At 62.0% G+C, this 20,928-nt stretch overlaps 1 protein-coding gene across 1 annotated transcript; it reads right to left on the bottom strand.

Moving 5' to 3' along the window:
* Positions 1-1,381: 1,381 nt before the first annotated feature.
* GGA1 (golgi associated, gamma adaptin ear containing, ARF binding protein 1) lies at positions 1,382-19,769 on the bottom strand. Its single transcript, XM_043562512.1, is given in 18 exon segments — positions 1,382-1,428; positions 1,431-1,506; positions 1,600-1,710; positions 1,931-2,100; positions 2,976-3,169; positions 3,578-3,744; positions 4,196-4,260; positions 7,040-7,192; positions 7,914-8,021; positions 9,259-9,340; positions 9,416-9,556; positions 10,426-10,506; positions 11,193-11,293; positions 11,733-11,856; positions 12,936-13,034; positions 14,452-14,527; positions 15,716-15,800; positions 19,541-19,769. Coding segments are annotated over 18 exon segments (1,908 nt in total). The 5' UTR covers positions 19,584-19,769; the 3' UTR covers positions 1,382-1,396.
* Between the last annotated feature and the right edge of the window lie 1,159 nt (positions 19,770-20,928).

Here is a 20,928-nt window from a genome sequence, read left to right as displayed (position 1 = left end):
CGCCATTCCCCCCTGCGCCTGGACCGGGGCCTAAACTCCGCTCACACCAGGGGTAAGTGTGCTGCAGCTGGGGTTGGCGGGGGGCCCAGCGCAGCATCCCCGGGGCCTCTCTAGAAACCAGCTGCAATTAGCACCCTGCTTCCTGGGAGCAGTCTCTGGGGAAGCCGAGGCAAGGCCCTCCGGGGCGGTGCTGTGCCACAGTTGTGCGCGGAGGGCCGAGAAGCGGCAGGAGGAAGTTGTGAGCAACCGGGGGCCTCCCAGCCAGCGTCTGCAGCAGCTGGAGCTCCTGGCGGGTCTGAACGGCCGGCCGCTCACTTCCAGCTGGGACGGCTCTCTGGTGACTCAGCACCACCTCTTCCGGTGAAGGGCTCGGGGGTGGTGAGGACAGGAACCACAGCTTGATGGCCACAGACAGAGCCGGAGAGGTCTACCGGGCGGCCCCCGGGACCTCCCACTCCTGGCCCCCCATCACCCTCCACCTCAGAAGGGCCAGGAGAGCAGCTGGTCCAGGAAAAAGGACGTTTTATTTCCATAAATACTCCCGCTCTCACTCACACGCGGGCCCCACTCTGCCCACAGACAGACGGACGGGCAGAGGTGAGCTGCCCACAGGAGGCCCCGGCAGAGGCCAGGGACTGAAGGGGACGCACCGGGAACCCCAGTGGCCCTGAGCCTCCAGCTGGGGCCACCCGGCTCTGGCGTGACCTTCGGGGGGCCAGCAGTCACAGCCCCCACAGCCCCGCAAGAAGCCTGATGGCCAAGGGGGCGGGCGGGTGGAGCGAAAGCCCCACGAGGAGTCGGGGACGGGTGGGGCTCCCCCAACCGGGCCCCCTGAGATGGTGACCACAGGGCCACTGAGAAAGAAAAGCAAAGAGAGTCAAACCACACAGCAGAGAGTGCAAAGAGCTGGGGGTGCAGGCGTCACCCCCCCGCCAGTCACCCGGTTCCTACGGAGGAGGCCTGAGCTGGTTCCCGCTCCAGCATGGCCCCCAAGTTATGGCTGGGCCTTCCCATAAGGCATAAGAGACGGGTGGGGATGACCCCACCCCAGGCTGGGGTCAGGGCTGGGCCTGAGGTCCTGGCCCCTGCCCGATAGCCATGCTTCTCCCCCACGACCCCAAGTCCTTCCAGGGCCAGACAGCCGTTCCCTGCTCTAGGCTCTCCCCTGTGGCCAAGGTCCCCAGCAGTGCAAACCCAGGCCCAGTCTTCGGCTGGGTCCATCTGCGCAGGGGAGGAGACGAGTACAGAGAGGGCCGCAGGGGTGAGGGGAGAAGCACCAGGCCCAGGGGATGTCGCCGTGGGAACATAGGGTGTCCTAGGCCACCACGGCCTTCCCCCCGCAGGCCAGACAGTGGCCAGTCCTGTTCCCCCCTCCTCTCCCCTGCCCCTCCCTGTTCTAGAGGCTTCCCCAGGTCTCAGGTGGGGGAACTGGTCCACATCCCCCATCTCGTTGTAGGTCTGGTCGCCCATGGTGAAGAGAAGCTTGTAGCGGAGGCGAACCTTCTCCTGGGGCAGAGACAGTGAACGCGGAGGGTCAGAGCGAGAGAAGGGGCCGCCCCCACCCCCACAGCGGCGCGTCGTCACAGCCGGGCCCCTCACCTTCTGGGGGTTGGCGAGAAGCAGGACCTGGGTGATAGCCGAGGGGTGGACGATGGGGTTAAACGCCGGCAGCTCCGTGCCTGAGGGCGGCTGCAGCTTTACTCTCATGACCTGCGGACAGCAGGGCGGGACGGGACCCAGCTGAGCCCCTCGCTTCTTGTCCCCACCCTCTGAGGGACCAGGCCCAGTCTCCCTGCCAGCTCCTCTAGGGGGCCAGGGGCTCTGTCCTTGGGTTCCCTTCCATCCCCTGCCCCCTGCCCCCCCACCGGCTGGCTCCCCGTCCAGCCCCGGGTCACCCTGCCTTGAGAGGAAGGAGGCACGCTCCTGTCACCTTGGGGACAGCCGACTGGAAAACGATGTTGCGAATGGGCTGGGGGGCGGTGCTCAGCATGGACACCACCACCACCAGCACGTCCGAGCGTCCGGGCAGCGGGTCGCGGGCAAAGTGGAAGAGGACCCGGAAGCCATGCTGGTCATACACCGTCACTGGCAAGATGCTGCCTGGCAGGGGAAAGGGGACAGGGCGATGTGGGGGGGGGGGGGGGGGGGGGGTGCCAGGCCCGAGCCCAAGCACATCCAGCCGGCTCCCAGCAGGCACTCGAATCCACAAACTCAGGTCCTCGCCTTTACCCCGGAAGCAGTGGGGCTACGGGTACAGACCGGCACGCGGACGGGGCGGGCGAACTTCTACCGTGTCGGTGGAGGCAAGACACGCACGCCCCGGGCTGAGTGACGGCGAGGGATCCCCCAGGGCCGTGGGACTATGGCCCTGGAGTGCTGGAGTGAAGGCCTATGGGTGAGCTGGAGTCAACCTCTCACCGTGTGACTCTAGCACAGTCACTCCGGTGTTCGGGGCCTTCCCTACTGGTAAGAGAGGGGCACCATCGGCCACTTCTTGGGGACACTGAAGGGGTGATGCCCTCGGTCAAGGTGCACCCACAAGACGGACAAGGCCGAGATGACCGGCCAGTCTTCATCCGTCTGACCTGGGCTGTGAGTGGTCCCCAACTGCCCCTGGGCAGCAGAAGCTCGGACTTGGACCTACATCCTTATCCTGGCTCGGTTTCGTGACCTTGGAGAGACCCGGGACCTCTATGTCCTGGTCCTGCCTTCTTGGGGAGGGAGTACCCGGCAGCCAGCGTAAGGAGTCGTCTTGCCTGTGGAGGCCTGGACCGTGCAGAGCACGCTGCCCTCGCTCTGGGAAGGATGAAGCAGGGGGCCCGCGAAGGACAAGGGTCTTGCCCAGAGCTCCTCCCTGGGTCACGCAGCGGCACGCGCTCCCAATGGGACAAGGCGGGGGGGGGGGGGGGGGGTGCTGCTGGGCGGCGTGCTGACCCGGCCCAGCCTCGACCCGCTCGCACCCCCGGCCCACTCACTGGGTTTGATGGACTCCAGGGGCACAGTGATGTTGGCCAGCGACAGCTCGGTCGTCGTGGGCTGCTGCGGAGGCCCAGGGGGCTCGGGGGACGCCGCGTGGAGGAGGCCGGTGGCACTGGAGCTGGTTGAGCTGCAGTTGCTTTTATTCTGTAGGTCCCGGAGTGTGAGCCGGGGGGCTGGCTGCTGCTTCTCCCTTGTTGGGGGACGTGGCATTGGGGGGGGGGTGAATCTTCGGGGGCCGAGAGATCGGGGGCACAGGAGAGGCCGGGCTTCCCAGCTGTCCCCGGTGGCCGGCTCAGAGGCCTCCCTGTCTCTCTGGCCTTGGTCTCCTCACCTTGGAACAGGCAGCTCCTGTCCCCCGCCCCTGCCCGGTGGGACGCGGCTCTGTGCTCCGCGGGATGGGCCCTGCACCTGCCTCGGGCACCGCTGCCTCCCTCACGACCAGTGCAGTGCTTGGCACGCGGTGGTCCGTTAGCCACGGCTGCCCACGGGAGCACGCGGGCACCGGGCCTCTGGCCGCGGGGCCTGGGAGAGCCCGGAAGCGGATGCTGTTGGGGGCGGGTGACACTCCCACCCCACCCCAGCCAGGCTGTGCCCTCACCACCGCACTTGTTGGGACTCCGGGGGCAGGGACTGCTGCAGGAGGGTCTTCCCCAGGAGGTCCAGGTCGTCCAGACCGCTGCTCGCCGGCAGAGACGTCGGTGCCGGGGCCTGGCTGTCTGCGCTGGGGACCCGAGGCGGGGCGGGGGGTTCTGCGCCATCAGACGACTGTTGGGCACACAAAGCACGCAGGTGGGTAGGGTGGTGCCGAAGAGGGGTCGGGGTCGCCTGGCGCTGCCCTGAGGCCCCTGCCCCTCCCTGCGGGTGACATCTGGGGAAGCAGCAGCAGGGAAGGGGACGACACTCCTGCTGGCCTGCGCCCGTCTCATGGGCCGGCCTGGTCTGCGGGGTCTACTCTAGAAACCAGCACGTTCCAGGGACCTTAAAGTCACCACCAGGAGAAAAGGAACGGGAACCTCATCTCATCTCAACGGTGACTCGCAAAGAGACCGTGTGGAGCTGAGGAGAGAATGCCTGCCCGGGGACCCCCAGGTCAGGACAGGAGCCTCAGCCCCGGGGACCCCTGCCCCAGGGCCCTCTTTCTGCACTGCCCGCTGCAGGCTGCCTGTCCCAGCCACCCTACCTCAGGATGGGTCGTGCTGGTTCCTGGCCCTCCTACCTGGAAGCTATTCCATCCAGCACCATCCAAGCCTGGGCCCGAAGGGGGTGTGGGATCGCTTAGGCCTGAAGGGAAGCAAGACAGACGTAAAGGAGCTGGAGGTCTTCCGAAGCAAGGGAGCTGGGGGGCTGCGTGCTGGCCTGGGGTCTGTGGCTCCCGCCCTGCCCCCTGTATCGCTCCAAGAGGCTTAGCTCAGACGAGAAAACCCACTTTCAGAGGGAACCGGCAGCAGAGCAGAAGCAGGAACCAAAGATCCTAAAGGCCCATTCCCCACGCCCACTTATGCTTCCACTCCTGCACTCCGAAGCCACCTCAACTACGGACGTCGGGACTTTTGTCTTCGCGGTCAGCCGGCGCCGGGGACCCAGGGGTGGCGGGAAGGGAGGACGGAGTGGGAGACGCCGGGGGTGGGTCCACGGGCAGGGGTCGGCATTCTGCCCCCACGCGGCCACGGCCTCCGAGCGCCAGGGGGCAGGCGGCACCCCAGACTCTGAGCAGCCAGGCTGGGCTGGGCTGCCGCGTCCCCGGGGACACGGCTGCAGGGCTGAACGGGGGCAGGCTCTAAAGGCCCCATCTGCTCCGGCCGCGCCGACAGGGCTGGCCGGCTGGCGCCAAGGACAGCCGTGGGCCCTCTGGATGGCTCCGCTCATTAGCCTGCCGACTCGCAGAGGGCAGGGGGTCACCCACCCGGTCTGACCCGAAGCACGCCCTGGGCCAAGTCCGCCCCAGGTTTTATCCACAGAAGACAAGTTAGCCCGTTGCCAGCGAATCCCGAATCGGTGAGGTGCAGCCTGAAGAGCTGAGAGGCACTGGCAAGGCACCGGAGGCTCTGATTGCCGGGCCTCTTCCTCTGGGCACACCTCTCCGAGAGCAGGGACAACCGAGCGGTGACTGTTGTCACACGCCCGGAAGCGTCGGGCACCTCAGACGCGGGGCTCACTCGATCCTCAAACAATCCTGATGAGTGCGCGTGGGGCTGTCATCCCTCTTTTGGGGCTGACAAAGCGGACACTGAGGCCGGTGAGTAACCTGCCCAACGCCACACAGCCGGTAAGTGGCAGCATCCGGCCCCGGACAGAACGTGGCCTCGCTGCTGGAGTCTGAACACAGCTCTGCCGCTTGGCCGTGTGACCTCGGGTGGGTGCCCACCTCCCTGGGCCTCATCTGTAAGACTTGAGGGGACCGTCTTGACTAATAAAGGAGGCCGATGTGATGAAGTGCCTCAACAGTGGCGGACGGGAAGTCCCCGCTGCCTGCCCCGCCCCCACCCTTCGCCCTTCCTGCCACAAGAGCCGGTTAGGACGAGCCCCCCCGACCCTGTGGTCCCAGGGCTTCCTCTATTCCCCCAGGCTGGGCGGGTGCTGCCCTGGCCCTTCTGGTTCCTGTTCCCACATTTCCTTTCCCTTTGAGTAGAAACCAACAGATGCCGGAGGCTCAGGGCTCTGCTGAAGCAACTTGGGGACAGGAAGTACGAAGCACACCTTGCTTCTCGTGAGAAGGTGGCTTTGCGGCAGCAGCTCGCTGGGGGCCGGGCCCAGTCGGGCAGCTGCTGCCCGGTCCCGGCTCTGCTGGGGAAGATGAGCCCGTGTGCGCTCTGTCACCGGACCATCCTTCCCTCTCTGTAAGACAGGTCAGGCCTCCCTCTCCCTGAGGCACCCCCAGCTAGGAACGGAAAGGGGGCAGGCGGATGGGATGTGTACGCGGGCCCACGGACACGCTGTGGGCAGACCCCCTTGGAGAGGGCGCCAGCCGCGGGGCCCAGAGGGGAGCTCGTCCTGCTCTGTCGTCCCCTCATCCCTCACGATGCACTCCCGGTCCTTATGTCCCTTTCCTGGCCGCCAAGCGAGTCAGAGCAGCAAAGAGGCTCAGAGGAAGGCGTCAGAAACCGAGCGCTTCGTCCTGACTCGCGTGCCCCCCTTTGGGCACGTCACCTAGCCTTCCTAAAGCCTTGGGAGCCGTCCTTTCGCGTCTGGAAAGCGGGGACGTTGGTGGCACCCACTCCCGTGGTGGGAGGAGGGTGGTCTGCGTTCAGACGGTGCGGCAGCAGGGGTGAGGGAAGCCGCTCGCCCGGCATGCAGGCGCACCGACGCTTCTGGTCCGTCGGGTCTGGTTTTTACCTCAGAACTGGCTCACGGTCTGACTCCTGGCTTCCAAGTCAGTTCCCCAACGTAACTTTCGAGATTCTTTTCACAGACCTCAACCTCTCTTTTTTTTTTTAAGTAACTTCAGGGCCCTTGTGAAGAGGCTGTCACCGCGTCCTCCCGCTTCAAGCTCTCAGAGGGGGCTGTGCCGGAAGCTGGAATCCTGAGGACTGCCTGGCCGGCTGGGTGCCCCCTGCGTCCTCCCCAGGCGTGCGCCTGGTTCCCTGTGGCTCTGGAACCCGTAGTCCGGGACCGGCTGGAGGCGCGGGGCGCCTGGTGCTCTGACACCGGCTTCCCTGGAGCTTCTGGAGCTACGGGGCCTGGCCTCTCCCTCTTTGCCCCTCTCCCTCTCAAGTGTGGGGGGGGGGGACCGTCTGCCGGGCGGCTCCCAATTCTAGGCTCTAACCTGCCGCGGAGACATCTCGCCGGCTTTCCCTCAGGCCACCAGAGCCGAGGTGTGGCGGGCTTGGCAGAGGTCGGTTTAGAGGCTGGCCGGTCTCACCCTCTGACTGGAAGATCTGGTGACAACTCCTTAACTTCCCTGAGCCTCAGTCTCCTGGGCTGTGAAATGGGCCTAACGCCCACAACACCCTCCACGGGACTCGTGGGATCCAGGCTGCCTCACATGCTGCGGGCATGTCCCCCCCCATTCCCAACCCCCCGCAGCCAGCCCGCCCTCCTCTGGGCCCAGCCCCCTCCTCACCCAGAGACATGAGCTCATCGTCGAGCAGGGAAACGGAGGTGCTAGGCTGCTCGGGGCTGGCCGGGTCACCGGGGCGGGTGGGCATGACAGGGTAGGTGGTGCCCGCGGGAGGGAGATCCAGGCCTGAGAGGTCCAGCAGGGCCGAGGTGCTCCCTGAGAGGAAAGGAGAGTCAGGCCCGTCCTGCCTGGAGGACGCTCAGGCTCTTGGAGGCCAGCCTGCTGCCCCCCCCACCCCGCCACCCGCTCACAGCCCTCCTGCTTCTCTCCCCCTCCTTGGCCAGGCTGCCCTGCCCCCGAAATCTGCCACCAGGCCCTTTCTCTAGCACAGGGAGTTCCTTCTGTCCTATTCGCTCCTTCTCTCCACTTGGCGAACTGCCTCCCATCCTTTGAAGCCTCACTTACACGCGGCTGCTTCCGTGGTAGCGTCCACCCCCACTGCCGCCCAACCGGGCCCGTTCGAAGCCTTTCTGTGTGTGCGTCCCCAGGGCTGTCGCTTTACCCTGACTGGGGCCGAGCCTGCCACGTTTAGGTGTCAACCCCTCGCTCGCACCTCGTGGCAAGGAAACCAAGCGCGGAGGGTGCCATCCAGCCCCGCACGACAGGTGCCAGCTTTATCAAGTGAAAGAAAGGCCTTCCTTCTTCTTCTTGTCCTTGCCGAACCCTGCCTCCCTCCCCCTCTGCCCCGTGTTCACTTCCTCCCCCCACAGCTGCAGCCCTGGCAGAGACTCCCCCCAGGCTCTGTCCCCGGGGGCCTTCCTCGTCTTAAGGGGCCAGGGTCACCCTGGCACTCCCAGCCCCCAGCTCTGGAGCCAGTGCTCCGCCCTGGGCTCTGTGCCACTCCCGCCTGGCGGCCCGCCCCCGGCTGTCTCCTCACCCGGAATGGAGCCCGCTGCGGCGTCACCGTTGACCTCCTCGCCCCTCACCAGCTGCTTGTACAGGTTGATCACCTGGGTGAGGTTGTCGTTGGCCTGCAGGATCTCGGCTGGAAGGGGCAGGAGGGGAGACACTAGGCTGAGGGAACACGGGGGCCTCCGGGGGGAGAGGAGGTCCCTGCGTCTACCGCAGCCCTGGCGAGGGGCTGGGGCTGGGGGCGTCCCGTCTGCTCGACTCACTCAGACCCTCTACCGCCCGTCCTCGTCCACCGTCCCCACCACCCCGAACACGGCGGCATGCTCTGGCCTCAGCCTCCACACTGGCTCTGCCGTGCGGATGCCCCTCGCGTCTCTGCGTGGCTTCGTTCCTTCCTGCCTTGGGGTCTTTGGAGCTCTTTCCTCACCCCCACTCCCCAGTCCCCTCCCTGCCGGCTGTTCTCCACGTCACTGACCACCATCTGACAAACGGTCACTGCCCGCTGCCTCTCTCCTCTCGTTAGGCTACAAGCTCCATGGAGAATATGGTTTTTGCCGATTTTTGTTTAAAAGATTTTATTTTTAAGTAATCTCTACACCCACCGCGGGGCTCGAACTTACAACCCCGAGACCAAGAGTTGCATGCTCTTCTGACTGAGCCAGCCAGACGGCCCTGGCGTTTGTTGATTTTAATCACTGCCATGGCCCCAGGGCCTTCAATAGTGCCTGGCACAAACTAGGCCCTTACCAATATTATCCCTTTAGGGGCCAAGGCTTAGAGGAGTCTGGGCAGTAAGTCTCCTGGGCAAGGACCAGGTGCCTGGCACCTGGGAGGCACTCAGTGAACTCCCACCGAATCAAGGGCTAATATGGTTCCCAGACTGCTGCCCCGGAGACTGGCTGACATGGTAGCAGAGAATAAGGATGACAACCCGATATGTGGCTGTGACAGAGTCATGGGGCCCCGCGCTGGAACCGTTGAGGCCTGTGGGATTTGCCCTCAGTTTCTAGCCCTTAGCAGGGAGGGAGGCAGTGTCCGGAGGGAGTCCCTGGTCCACCGTGGCTCGGCCACTGTTATGCTCTGTGATCTGAGCAAGTCCCTTCCCTCCCAGAGCCCCAGCTGTGAAATGGGGACAATTCTTCCCCTTTCAGCTTGTTCAGCTCGTGGGCTTGAGTAGAGGCTTGGCCCGTAGGGTCTTATGACCATATCAGCCCCTGCTATCCGCTTCCTCGATGTGGAGAAACCCAAGGTCGGGGCTGGAGGAGGGGGGCCCCCTGGTGGTGGGTCCTGCCAACTGCAGATAGTTAGCAAGTCCTAGGAAGGGAGCAGGGGAGGGGTCGGAGGGACAGGGCTGACCGCCCAGCGCTCACCTAGGGCCTCATCATTGTCTTCTGTGTCACTCGCCAGTCGGAAGAGTGTGGGCCGCATCCGCTCACAGCGCTGGTACAGCTCCTGGGGACAGGAGGGCGGGTGGGTCAAGCCGGCGGGGACCCGGAGAGGGGACCCCGGTGGCAGAGGCAGGCGTACCTTCATGAGGTCCTCACTGCTGCGGGCAGAGGCGCCGCCCTGGCTGTGGCTCATCACCATCTCGGTCAGTAGCTTCACGTTGTTGTTCACCTCCTCGATGGCACTCACCCGCTTTGAGATCTTCTCCATCCGCTTCTGGTCCTAGGGAGGCATCAGCCCCAGAAAGCCCAGGTCATGCCTGCTCTCAGCCAGGCACTGCCTACAGCACTCCAGAGTCTCCTGGCTCGGTGTGAGACTAGACCCTGCCACGAGGTGCTCGTGCCCAGGCCAGGGCATTCCAGTCCAAGAAGCCCTCTGCCGACCCTGAGCTCACGTCCTCTCCTCCTGCCGACGCCCTCAGGTCCCAGGCCTCTGCACGGGCCTGTCAGAATCTCCGGGGCCCTCAGACACCATCTCCAGTGACCCCACCGTCCCGTGCTCCTGGGCTTACCATGCACGCCCCTCCCTCGCGGGACGAGAGGTGGGCTTGCGCTGCGCCATTGGACACAATCACCCTCCTCGAAAGGGGCCACCCTTGACTTTCCCTGTGCTATGAGGACACGCAGCTTGCCCTTCAGAACACCGCCTAGGACTTCCTCCCTGTAGGTCTCTAGGCTGAAGCTTTGATGGCCTACCCTCATCAAATAAAAAAGTTTCAGCCCGTACCCACGACATACGGATACTTGCTTGGATATTAAGTGCGCAGCGTTCCCTCTTTATGATAAGTAAGCACATATGAGTACGTTTCACTTAGCAAGGCCTGATTTCTATTTCCTTATCACAGAAGAGGCAGGCAGCCTCGCAGAAGCCCAACCTGAGCAGGTCAGCTCAGCTGCTGGGACATTCTCCCCGCTACACCGGTCCTGGCTCTGTCCCCTGGGGCCCCCCAATCCGTCAGCTCTTTCTTGGCTGTGACAGCCCTCTGGCTGGGTCGCCGCAGGGTTCCCGTAGGCATACACACAACCCCGCCTCGGCGGCCCCGCTCCAGTCCCCACTCTGCCTCCTCCCTGCACCGCGGGCTTGGCGATCACCTCCTGAACCATCTCCTTGATGAGTTTGTTGGCTGCTCGGAGGTCCTCGGGGTGGGAGCTCTTCAGCAAGCGGGCCAGCATCTGCAGGGACACGGGGGGCATGACAGTGACCCCAGTGCCAGGCCCGGGGTCATGTGCCGGTTCCCCACTTCCTGGCCGAGGGACACAAGGCACTTATTAAGCTCTCCATGAAACAGTGAGCCTCCACCGACACCTGATGGGGTGGCCGTCAGGACACCCGAGGCATTGCACGCGAGTGCTCCCCAAAGAAGTTCTTGATGGATGGCACCAGATGTGGGAGCACCATCGTGAGGGAATCTTTCCCAAAGGATGTGCCAGCAACTCAACAGCACGAGCCCTCTGGGGGTTGGGACTAGGTGGATAGGAGCTTTTACTTTTTATCTTACCTCCTCTGGGCTGTTTAATTTCTTGCCCGTGAGCACATGATTTCTTTAACACGAAGTTAATAAAATTATCATTGAAAAGGTCAAAGACAAAAATACACAAACTCCTGCCCAGCCTATAAAATGCCCTCAGACCAATCCCAGGGACACCAGACACGCTCTTGTGTTTATTAAATGCAGGGGCACTGGACGGGAGGTACTCAGCACACAGAAGTGCTGGATAAACCGTGCCTGTCACCCGCTGCATGACTGTGCTCAGCACGAGCCTCTGCTTCAGGGCAGGGCCTGGAATTCGTGGCCGGGCCTGGAATTCATGGCCAAGTGGGCCTGAAGGTCCTCATCTCCCCCTCCCTGGAAGCTCACCTTAGACTTCTCCTCATCTTCAAAGATCACATTCTTGGGTCGTGGAGGAGGAAGGGGAAAGGCAGCATCATCTGGAAGCTTGGGGTCTGACTTCACGATCCCTGGAGTAGACGGTGGTGGGAAGGCCGTCAACCGTGCCCAGGGCCAGAGTGTGGAATGGAACTGGGCGGGGGGGGGTGGGTGGGGGGGTGGGGCAGGGTAGAATGGAGGGTGGAGGACAGTCTCTCCTGCATGCTGGCTCTGGACTCCAGTGGGCCACGATCGGCTCCTGAACTACAATGTCAAACTGCGTGGTGGCATTTAGGCACCCACGTTTTGAGGCCACTCCATGGGGGCCACTCTCTGAGGGGAAGTTTGACCCACACTCACCTTCTCTCCACCCAACCTAGCTTCAGACAGAGCCATAAAAAGGCCCCATAGCTCTATGTTCTTGAGAAGTTAAAGGGCAGAGCCATGACCTTGCCGCCAGAAGCTGCCGGAGCCCCAGCTCGGGGAAGAGGGAAGGGGGCGCTGGTCACGGCCCCCCCTCTGGTGCCTCACCCTGCTTCTTCAGCATCTGGTAGGCCTCTGCAATCTTCACCTCCTCGGGCAGGCCGACTGTCCAGCTGTAAAGGAGCTCCAAGATCTTGTTCTTCACCTTCTCTGATGTCCGAGAGCCCAGGTACTTCAGAGACCGAGGGGAGGGCAGGCCTTTGCCGTCGTCCGGCCCCAATCCCTGTCGCCCCAACCCCAGCCGCAACCTGGCTGCCTCCCCAGGACTCCCTTGGGAGCCTCGGCCTGCGGGGCCCTTCCGTCCCACCCAACCAGCCTGGCGGACTGAGCTCACCTCCTAGCTCTGCCGCGCACTAGCCGGGCCAGCCCTGAGTGTCTGTTTCCCCACCTGTCAGGTGGGGATGTCGGCGGTGGCATCACGGTAAGGATGCGGGGCTGACACAGGTAAGGCGCAGAGCCCAGCGCCTGCCTCCGGCCAGTCCGCTATGGCTTAACTCTGTGACCTCAGGAAGGAGCCACCTGGCTTGGGGCTGGCCAGGGAAGGGGCAGGTGTGGAACCGAGCTCAGCCCTGGGCCCCACGCACAGTCTCTCTCAGCAGCAAACTAGGCTGAGGGAACTGGATCTCACACTAGTCGCCTCCTGGGAAGAGAATGGGGGGCCAGCTGGGACACTCAGCTGCTCTGGTCAGGAGAGGGGTGTGACAAGGAAGAGCATAGGGGGTGGGATCTCACCCAAGGGGCATCAAATATGCACATGCCCTAAGGGAGCACCCCAAACGGGCCAAGGCCATCAGCAGGCTCCGCCACTCAGATTTGGGTCCTCAGCATCCAAGGCCTCAAGGAGGCCACTCTTGAGGGGTGGGGACAGGGAGACCCTCCAGTGGAGACCCAGGTGGGGAGAGGTCACGGGCAGAGTGGCCGTGCTGGGGAAGCTGGCCCAGCAGCTGCGCGTTATGTCCTACGGTCATTACTCACTAAGCCTGAGCGGCCCCAAGAGTGGCTCCAGAGCCACCAGCCACCGGGTGGCCTGGTAGCCCTCCTTCTAGACACCCCGCTATCCCGGACTCAGCTGTGAAGGAGCATGAGGAAGGGTCTGTGTTTATGCCAGGCAGAGTTCCAACTGAGCAGAAGTGGGAACCCCAGTGGGAGCCCCCAGGATGAGGGCAGTCAGTTGCCTCCCACAGGGGGTCCTCCTTCCTCAATGCGCCCCCATTGATGGCGCAGGCCTGAGCTCAGGCTGGGAGCACCCACCTTGGGAGACACGACCTTGATGAGCTCGTTGAGGAAGCGGAACTTGCCCACCTCATCGTGGAACCTCTTGCCACAGCTCTTCATGCACGTTTCTAGTACCTGGGTGGGGGGGGAACCCCAGGGAGGGTCAGAGGAGGCAGCCTCCCCCGCCCCCAAACCATGACCAGGGCATGGAAGCCCAGGGATGGGCATTCGGAGGGAGAGAATGACTCCTGAGGACACGAGGCGGGGCGGGTGCCCTCGAGGGCCGGTGACAGCAGCATCGAGGGGGCCCCTCCACAGCCTGGCCACATCTGAGCACCACTTGTGAATGATTTTCCTATTATTTTTCTTTGGTAGTTAAAAAAAATTTTTGTTTTTTAACATTAATTCATTTTTGAAAGACAGAGGGAGACAGAGCGCAAATGGGGGAGGGCTAGAGAGAGAGGGAGACACAGAACCCGAAGAAGGCTCCAGTCTCTGAGCTGTCAGTACAGAGCCCGACGCGGGGCTAGAACTCACGGACCGTGAGATCATGACCTGAGCCAAGTCAGCCGCCTGAATGACTGAGCCACCCAGGCGCCCCTTTGGTAGTTTTTTAAACTTCAACGGGCACCATTTACCTTGCCTTACAGTACATATTCGTGGAATCGTAGGACTAGCCCATAGTCGAGAAAACAAAAAACAAAAACAACAACCCTATCTTGTTAAAACAAATACATAACCACTAAGAGAAAAACGTTTACCCTCTGAGGTTGGCCTTGCTTTATGGTGAGCTGCTATGTGGCCCGTGCCTGGGGGCCACAGACAGTGCACCCTCCCCCCCCCCCCCCCCCCCCCGCTTCTGCTGACCTAGCTTCAAAAACTCTGGCCTGAGTCCAGCGTCAGCCCTTGAACCGCCTTTGGGGAGGACGGCACTGTCCTGGGGCTGGAGACCAGTGATGGGCTGAGTTAACTCTACAAGGCACCTGGGGAGCTTTACAGGCATGCAGATTCCTGGGTGCAGATGCCAAAGGAACTCAGATTCAGCAGGCCTGGTGGGGGGGCCCTCATTCAGTAGTTAACTGGCCTCCCAGAGATCTGACGCAGAGCTGGAGCAGGGAACCCGTGGGCCAGATGATCCTAAGGGGCTTCTTCCCCACGCAAGGCCTAACTGTGCAGGGCTGGGGTGGGAGGCTGTGAGCTCCTAGGGGCCAGCCCAGACCCCCAATCTAGGCCATTCTGGCACCCTTCCCTTGGGCTCTAAAGAAGAGCCTGATGTGGGGGCGCCTGGCTGGCTCAGTCAAGAGTGTCCAATTCTTGATTTCAGCTCAGGTCATGATCCCAGGGTTGTGGAATGGAGCCCTGCATCGGGCTCCACGCGGAGCCTGCTTAAGTGCTTAAGATTCTCTCCCTCTCTCCGCACTCTCCCCCGCCTCCCCTGCTCAAGCACTGAAGAAAACAAAACAAAACAAACCAAACGCCTCAGTCTTGGCCTCCCTGGGGGGCCACCCACATGGTCTGGGGACAGCCGGCACACCCTTTCTCCCCTTCTCACCGTCAGCGCCTGGATCGCTTCCCACTCCTGCGGTGACTGGATCTTGTGAGCCAACAGCCGGGTGGCAAGCGGGGGCCTGGGCAAGAGGAACAGCACAAAGCCCAAACGGCTAGAGCCCGAGGCAACCCTGGGGAGGGCAGCCACACCCCCCGGCTGGGAGCACAGCCCTTGGTGGCTTGGTGGGGTAGATGCAAAGGCCCTGCCCCTTCTCCGACTGGAGAGGCCCGGAGGCTGTAGCAGGACAGGGCAGGGGCAGACAGGGAGTAGGGGCCAGGGACCCTCGAAAGGTACGAGCTCGGTTCCTCTCCTGGCGTTACCGAGAACTGTGAGCTGGAGAGGGGACCACGGCCTTCTCGAGGGTCCCATGTGCCATGAAGGAAGGGCGGACATGGCTCCCTGGGAATTCGAGGGGGCACAGGACGTTCTGCTGGGAGAAATCAGAGCACCTTCACGGTGAAGGTGGTGACATCGTCTGCTGGATCGGAAGAGGCCTGTCACCGGTGACGGCGACAACTAACACGGAGTGCTGATGATGTACGAGGTGCCTCACGTGCATCTTCGTGCCCGACCTTCATTCCGGCCCTCCAAAGCAGGCCGGACCATCGCCCCCACGTGACAGGAGAAGGGACGGAGGCTTGCCCAGCTGACCCAGCCAACGGAGGGGCGGGACTCGCACCCGGGCGGCTGCACTCTGGATCACACGTGCCGCACCGTACGCGTGGCCTCCCGGAGCGGAGCGCCCGCACTGGTGGCGGTGCGGTGGAGGGAAAGCCGCGCTCCTCAAACTTCACCAGCTGGGGAGCCTGCCAGCAAATCTACCCCAAGCCCTCTGCCGGTCTAGTCCCCCCATCTGCGCACAGCCCCCAAAGGGGCGTTTTTGACAAGTAATTCTAACGCAGGCGGTTCTCGTTCTTTCTGGAGCAAAGGGCCTACTGGCTTCCTCCCAGCTGGGGAGCACGTCCCAACAAAGCTTTGGCCGGGGCTCAGGGAGGTGTGGGCTTAAGGCCAGGACTACCGTTTCCTTTGTGGGGAACGCGAGTCCCCTGGGCCTCAGGTTCTTCACCTGTAAGACGGGTTCAGTTAGCGGGTGGCCCACCGGTGGCACAGAAGGACCACTACCATCGTTCATTTGTGAGCACATTAGGAATGGAAGCGGAGTCTCGACCCACTGAGGTCTCTGCCCCGGGGGCCAGGGTCTGGCGTGGGCGCGGCAGGTGCGGGGCAGATTCTGTTGCGTAGGTGAGCAAAAGAGGAGGCCACCTACCCCTCAAAGTCCTCGTTGAGCTGTTCGCAGAAGCCGTTGATGCTGGCCCAATTCAGCTCCTTGTTCAGGGGGTTTGTGGCTCTGTCTGTAGGAGAGAGGACCGTCGTGGCCTGGGGGAGGCGTCCCTGCCTCTCCCACTTCCTCCTCTGGCAAGACAGTTGGTCAATAGGGAATAGAGGGGATGACCGAACAGGCAAAAAGAGTCCCCTTGACCTCCTGCTCCAATAGCTTCAAGACCTGAGGGATGGTGTTTCAGCGGCGTCAACGGACAGATGAGCTCCCGTCCACGGGCTTTTCCTTGCAGCCTCTCCCTGAATAGCCCCACTTTTAGAGATGGTGCTCAGGGGCTGTTCCCCTACTCCCTAGTGCCCCCGCCTCTGCAGCTGCACGTCTGTCTGCCTACCTGACCGCACCTCCTCTAGTTCTGCTCCTGAAAAGTATTCCCACAATTCTCAGGGAATTTACACTCAGATCCAGAGGTTAAGGCGGGGGGGGGGGGGGGGAAGCCACAGTTTCGCTCTCAAGGAGCCATGTGGCTGGGAAGTGAGCCAAGGGAAGCTAGGTTCGCAATACAGCGTGACAGAGGGAGGCAAAGGAGCCACGAGCGGGGGACTCGGGTTGGGCTCGGGGCCAGGGAGGCTGCCCGGAAGAGGCAACGCTCAAGCGGGAGCTAACCAGGCTGGGGGGGATGGCATGCCTCGGAATAGCACGGGGCCGTGTGTGAGGAGGAGAGACGCGGATCACTGAGCACAGGGCAGAGCGTGAAGGACCTTGGAAGGACTGTGGCTCAGGTATCACCTCCTCCACGAAGTCTTCCCTAACCCTGGCTCCTGCCCAGGGCGGCCCTGCTGGATCCGCTCTCTCTTCTTCGTCCCCCAGCTCTGACCTTCATCGTGGGCCCAAGCCTGCTGTCGCACCGCATCCCAGCCTCTTGTGCACACGCCCATTTCCCCTTGGCAAACAAATGAAGGAAGGAGGGCTCAGCGGCCCGCACAGGTTGTGGGGGAGTCTGAGTCCAGGGGTGGGTAGTGGCCGGGAAAGGGCAAACAGCTCGACAGGAGGGGGCGACACACAAGCCCAGTCGCCTCCCTGACACCCAATGCCGGTTAAAAAACAATCAGTTAAGTTAAGTAGGTCACGTAACTTCCCTGAACCTCTGTCTCCCCCTCTGTAAATCTGGAGCGAAAGGTGGACCGACTTAGATGACAAAATACTTTACGCAAGGTGAGAGCTGGATCTCCACCACCTACCTCCCCGGAGCCGGTCTCTAAGCTTCACCCTCTCTGGCCTGTTCTGCCTCAAGCCTGATACTGAGCAGGGGTGTGGTGGAAACACAGCCTAGGAGGTGGGACAGAGAAGGATCTGTGGCCAGAAGGAGGCTGGGACCCAACATGTGGTGCCTGCCCACTTGGGTCCTATGCTGTGGTGGGAGGTCGAGTTCTGGGATCCCGGCGCCTGGCAGTATTTATTCACTTCGTATTTATTCATAAATATTTTGAGTGCTGGGGCCACAGGAGTGAACAAGGCAAGATCCCTGCCCTCCTGGAGCTGGCAGCCCAGCAAGAGAAACACCAACTACTCAGATAAACAAACACATAACGCTGTATACTCTTATGAAGTATAAAGAAACTCAAAGCAAGGAGAAGGTATAGAAAGTGTTTTGGGGGGGGGGCGCTTCTCTCTCTGGGAGAGCTCTCAGAGGAGGTACAGCTGAGCAGAGATGTGAATGAAGCATTTTCTCTCTGGATAGAAACCTCTGTTCCAGGAGCCTTGCAAAGCCCTCTAGTGCCTCAGAGAAAGAAAGCCCCTGTTGACCACCCAGGAATAGCCATCACCCCCCCACCAAGGGAAAGTGTGGCTGTCTGCTCTGTCTCCCGCCGCCCTCCCCCCCCCCCCCCCCCCCCCCCCCCCCCCCCCCCCGTGCGCAACATGGCCAGAGGCTGGGGAACACCAGTCTGGAGTTAGAAAAATAGAATGGGGTTAGAGCTGGCCCTCTCAATGACATCTGCCTGGGGGACCCTAAAACAGGAAGTCTTTTAAAAATGTCAGACACATGAGTCTGAGTGAGGACAGAGAAGCTAGTTCTAGAAACTGTCCTGAGTCAGAAGCCAGTGAGGAAAAAGCGGTGGCATCATGAGACATCAGCTTTCTCCCTTGCATCTGGCTCCGAGTAAGAGCCGCTGGGTCCAAGGAGAGCTGACCAACCTCGCTGGCCTGAGCCCCAAATCCCCAGCAGGCAGTAAGGGAGAACACCCAGGGAGGGCAAGGGGGAAGTGTTTCACAATAGAGCATGACTGTCCCCTGTCACTACACAGCAGTGACAATATCGTCGTTTACCTACAAGAAGCTACTCTTTACCTCCAACCACTGCAAGGGAAGAGCTTACAATTTTGCTAGTGCAGAAAGGGGAAGAAAAAGAGAAAACAATCTTGGCCTCAGTCTATTAGAGTCCAGCCCTACGGCCAAACCCAGGGGTCCTGGCTCCTGTTTCTCAGATCGGACTCTTTCTGGACTCTCGGAAAATCCCGTTCTTTGCTAAACATGAGACAGTTCTGCATCACCCTCAAGTCCTGAGATATGTCGGATCTGTCTGCCAGGGCCCTGCCCGTCCTTCCAAGTTGCTGCTGACACCTGGGCATTCTGGAACAGTCTCCATGGCCTCTGAGTGCCTCCTCTCCATGCCCTCCCCCTCCACTGGCCAGACGGGACTCTGAAAGACGCCTGGAAATGTTGTTGTTCTGGGGCCAACCTCAGAGTTCAGTTCTGCTCGAGACTGGCTCAAAAAGGGCTGGCCATGACCCCAAACCACCCTGTGCAGCTCCCTGGTGTGCTGGGGGCCAAGGGGCTGAGCTGAAGGCAGACCGAGGTCTCCCTGAGGCCCTGGCAGAGACGCAGCCCAAGGAGAGGAAAGACTTGGGAGGGAGCGGTCACTAGCCTAGGGAGAGAGAGTCCAGTAGGAAAGCTGTGAGAGCCGAGGAGCTCCATCAGCAGGGTGGGATAGGGAGGTCAGGTGGTTATGGAGATTCAGAAGCCTGAGTAATAGCAGCCCGCGCCTGAGAAGCCACAGAGAAAGGGGTTCAGGGGCCTCTGGAGGAAGGTCAGCAAGAGCTGGGAAGAGTCTTGGGTGGAGGTACAGAATCTGAGGGGCTGGGCCGAGGCTAGTGATACAGAGCTTGATACTACTTCTGGAGTCTCAAACGGGACCCTGTCCAGCCTATAGGGTTTGAAGGTTTCTCGTTGTACGGCCAGAGCTTGGAGGATCAGATGGGCCAGTGAGTCCTCCCCTCCTGGGCGAGGAAACGAGCAAATCTGAGAGGAGCTGCAGACTCAAGGAACGGCTAGGAGGGAATCACGCCCTGCAGAGCCAGAGTGGACGATCTGGGGGCCGCGGAGAGTAGGAGCCCTCCCGCCCGGGTCTGAGTTGCAGCCTTGGGGGCCGCTGGCTTGCTCCCTCCTGGGCCCAAGAGAATGGGCTCGGAGGGCCCACTCTTCAGGGGAGAAGTGTGGGCCTCGGGGCTTTGGGGACTACAGTCTCCGTCCTGGGGGTTCTACGGACAGAGCCGGGCGCAGCTCACTGCTCCCCGAGGGTCCCGGCCCGAGGATCGGATAGGTGGGCGGCGCCCGCTCCCAGCGACGGTCCCCGCAGCTGCCGGGGGTCTTCCTTCGCCCCAGGGTCGGAGGGACCGGCTCGGGGCGCCGCCTCTCCTGGGCCGGAGGCGGAGCGTGGGGAGGGGGCGCCGCGTACCCCGCCCCCGCCGGGAAGGGGCCCGCCTCGTGCCCCCGGTTCCGGTTCCGGTCCGGCCCGCGCCCCTCCCGGACACTCACTGATTCGCGCCTCCAGAGTCTCCGGCTCCATCGCGGGCTCCATCCGCCACAGGCCCCCAGCCTCGGCACCGCCCCCCGCCCCCCGCCGCTCTCGCGGGACCTCCTCGGCACCGCCCTCCGCCGATTAAAGGGGCAACGTCCGCCCGGACTCGCGGGAGCGGCGCACAGGAGCGCTCGGCACCATAGAGACTCGTACGAGCTCGCCTAGAGCGTCACCTGCTCTCCCAACCCCTCCCCCCCCCCCCGGTGGTGTCTACGTCGCGGGCGGGACCCGACGCCCGCCTTCCCGTTCCCGGCGCTCAGGCGGGAGAGGAAGCGGAGAGAATGGGGGCTGAGAGCTGCACCATGGTAACCCCACGGGACGCTCTAACTCGTTCTGCGTCACGAAGATGCCCGTGACGGCTTCCGGAAGAATGCTCTGCGGCCATATTTCTGAGGGGCTCTGAGGTCACTTCCGGAACCCTCACTGCGTACTTCCGCTTATATGGCAAGTGGGAGGGTCCCTTAAAAGGGCAACGACGGACACTGGCCGCTGGGAAAAGAAGTCAAAGTTTGTTGAGTGCTTACAATGTTCCAGGCATTTTCTAAGCACTTTTTATGCATTAATGTATTTACTCCCCCCACAACAAACCCACGAGCCAGATAGTTTGAGGTCACACTAGTGGCAGAGCCTAAACCCCGTGCTATCTCTGCTTTGATTCTGCGATCGTTTAATTAACACTACGTTTGCTTTGCTCTGTGACGGGCGCTGGAGGAGAAAGGCAAGGCCGGATATTCATTACAGTGTGGCAGGGGAAGCCTATACGGTGTGGCAACTCAGAAGGGGCCCCCGACTCCAAACTGAAGTTGAGGGGTAGAGGGGATGAGGGAAGGGCTCTTGTCTGGGAAGATGTCCCAGAGGTGACATGTAGCTGAAAGACAGACGTAGTTCTCCGTAAACCTGGTGCGAACAGTATTTCAGGTGGAGTGAACCAAAGGTTTCAGGGTTCAAAGGGTAGAGAGAATGTGATGAATTTAGAGAACTGAAAGTATTTCAGTAGGGTTCCAGGGGACGTTGGCCTGGAATTAGGCCGCGGCAAGATCATGCAGGTCTGTGTTTAGATTTTTTTTTTTTTCTGTAAGCTATGTTGATGTCCTTAACAGTGTTTCATGGGTGGCGACAGTCAGGCTTTTGTTTTAGAGCTGTCCAGGCGGCAACAGTGGGAATCCGAAATCAGGGAAGGCCGAATGGACCGACGTCCTAGCCTCGGTGTCTTTTCTCTTGCCGTTTCTCCCTTCATCAGAAATCTCCCTCATCTGACTTTCGCATCCGCGGCCCGGGATCGCCAGATGACGTCACTCCCAGGGGGAGTCGGTCCCCGGCTCACCTAGGTCGGTTGCAGTCTATC

Source organism: Prionailurus bengalensis, chromosome B4, assembly GCF_016509475.1.
Source record: "Prionailurus bengalensis isolate Pbe53 chromosome B4, Fcat_Pben_1.1_paternal_pri, whole genome shotgun sequence".
In the NCBI taxonomy this organism is placed as follows: domain Eukaryota; kingdom Metazoa; phylum Chordata; class Mammalia; order Carnivora; family Felidae; genus Prionailurus; species Prionailurus bengalensis.
This window is presented reverse-complemented; position numbering and strand designations above follow the sequence as displayed.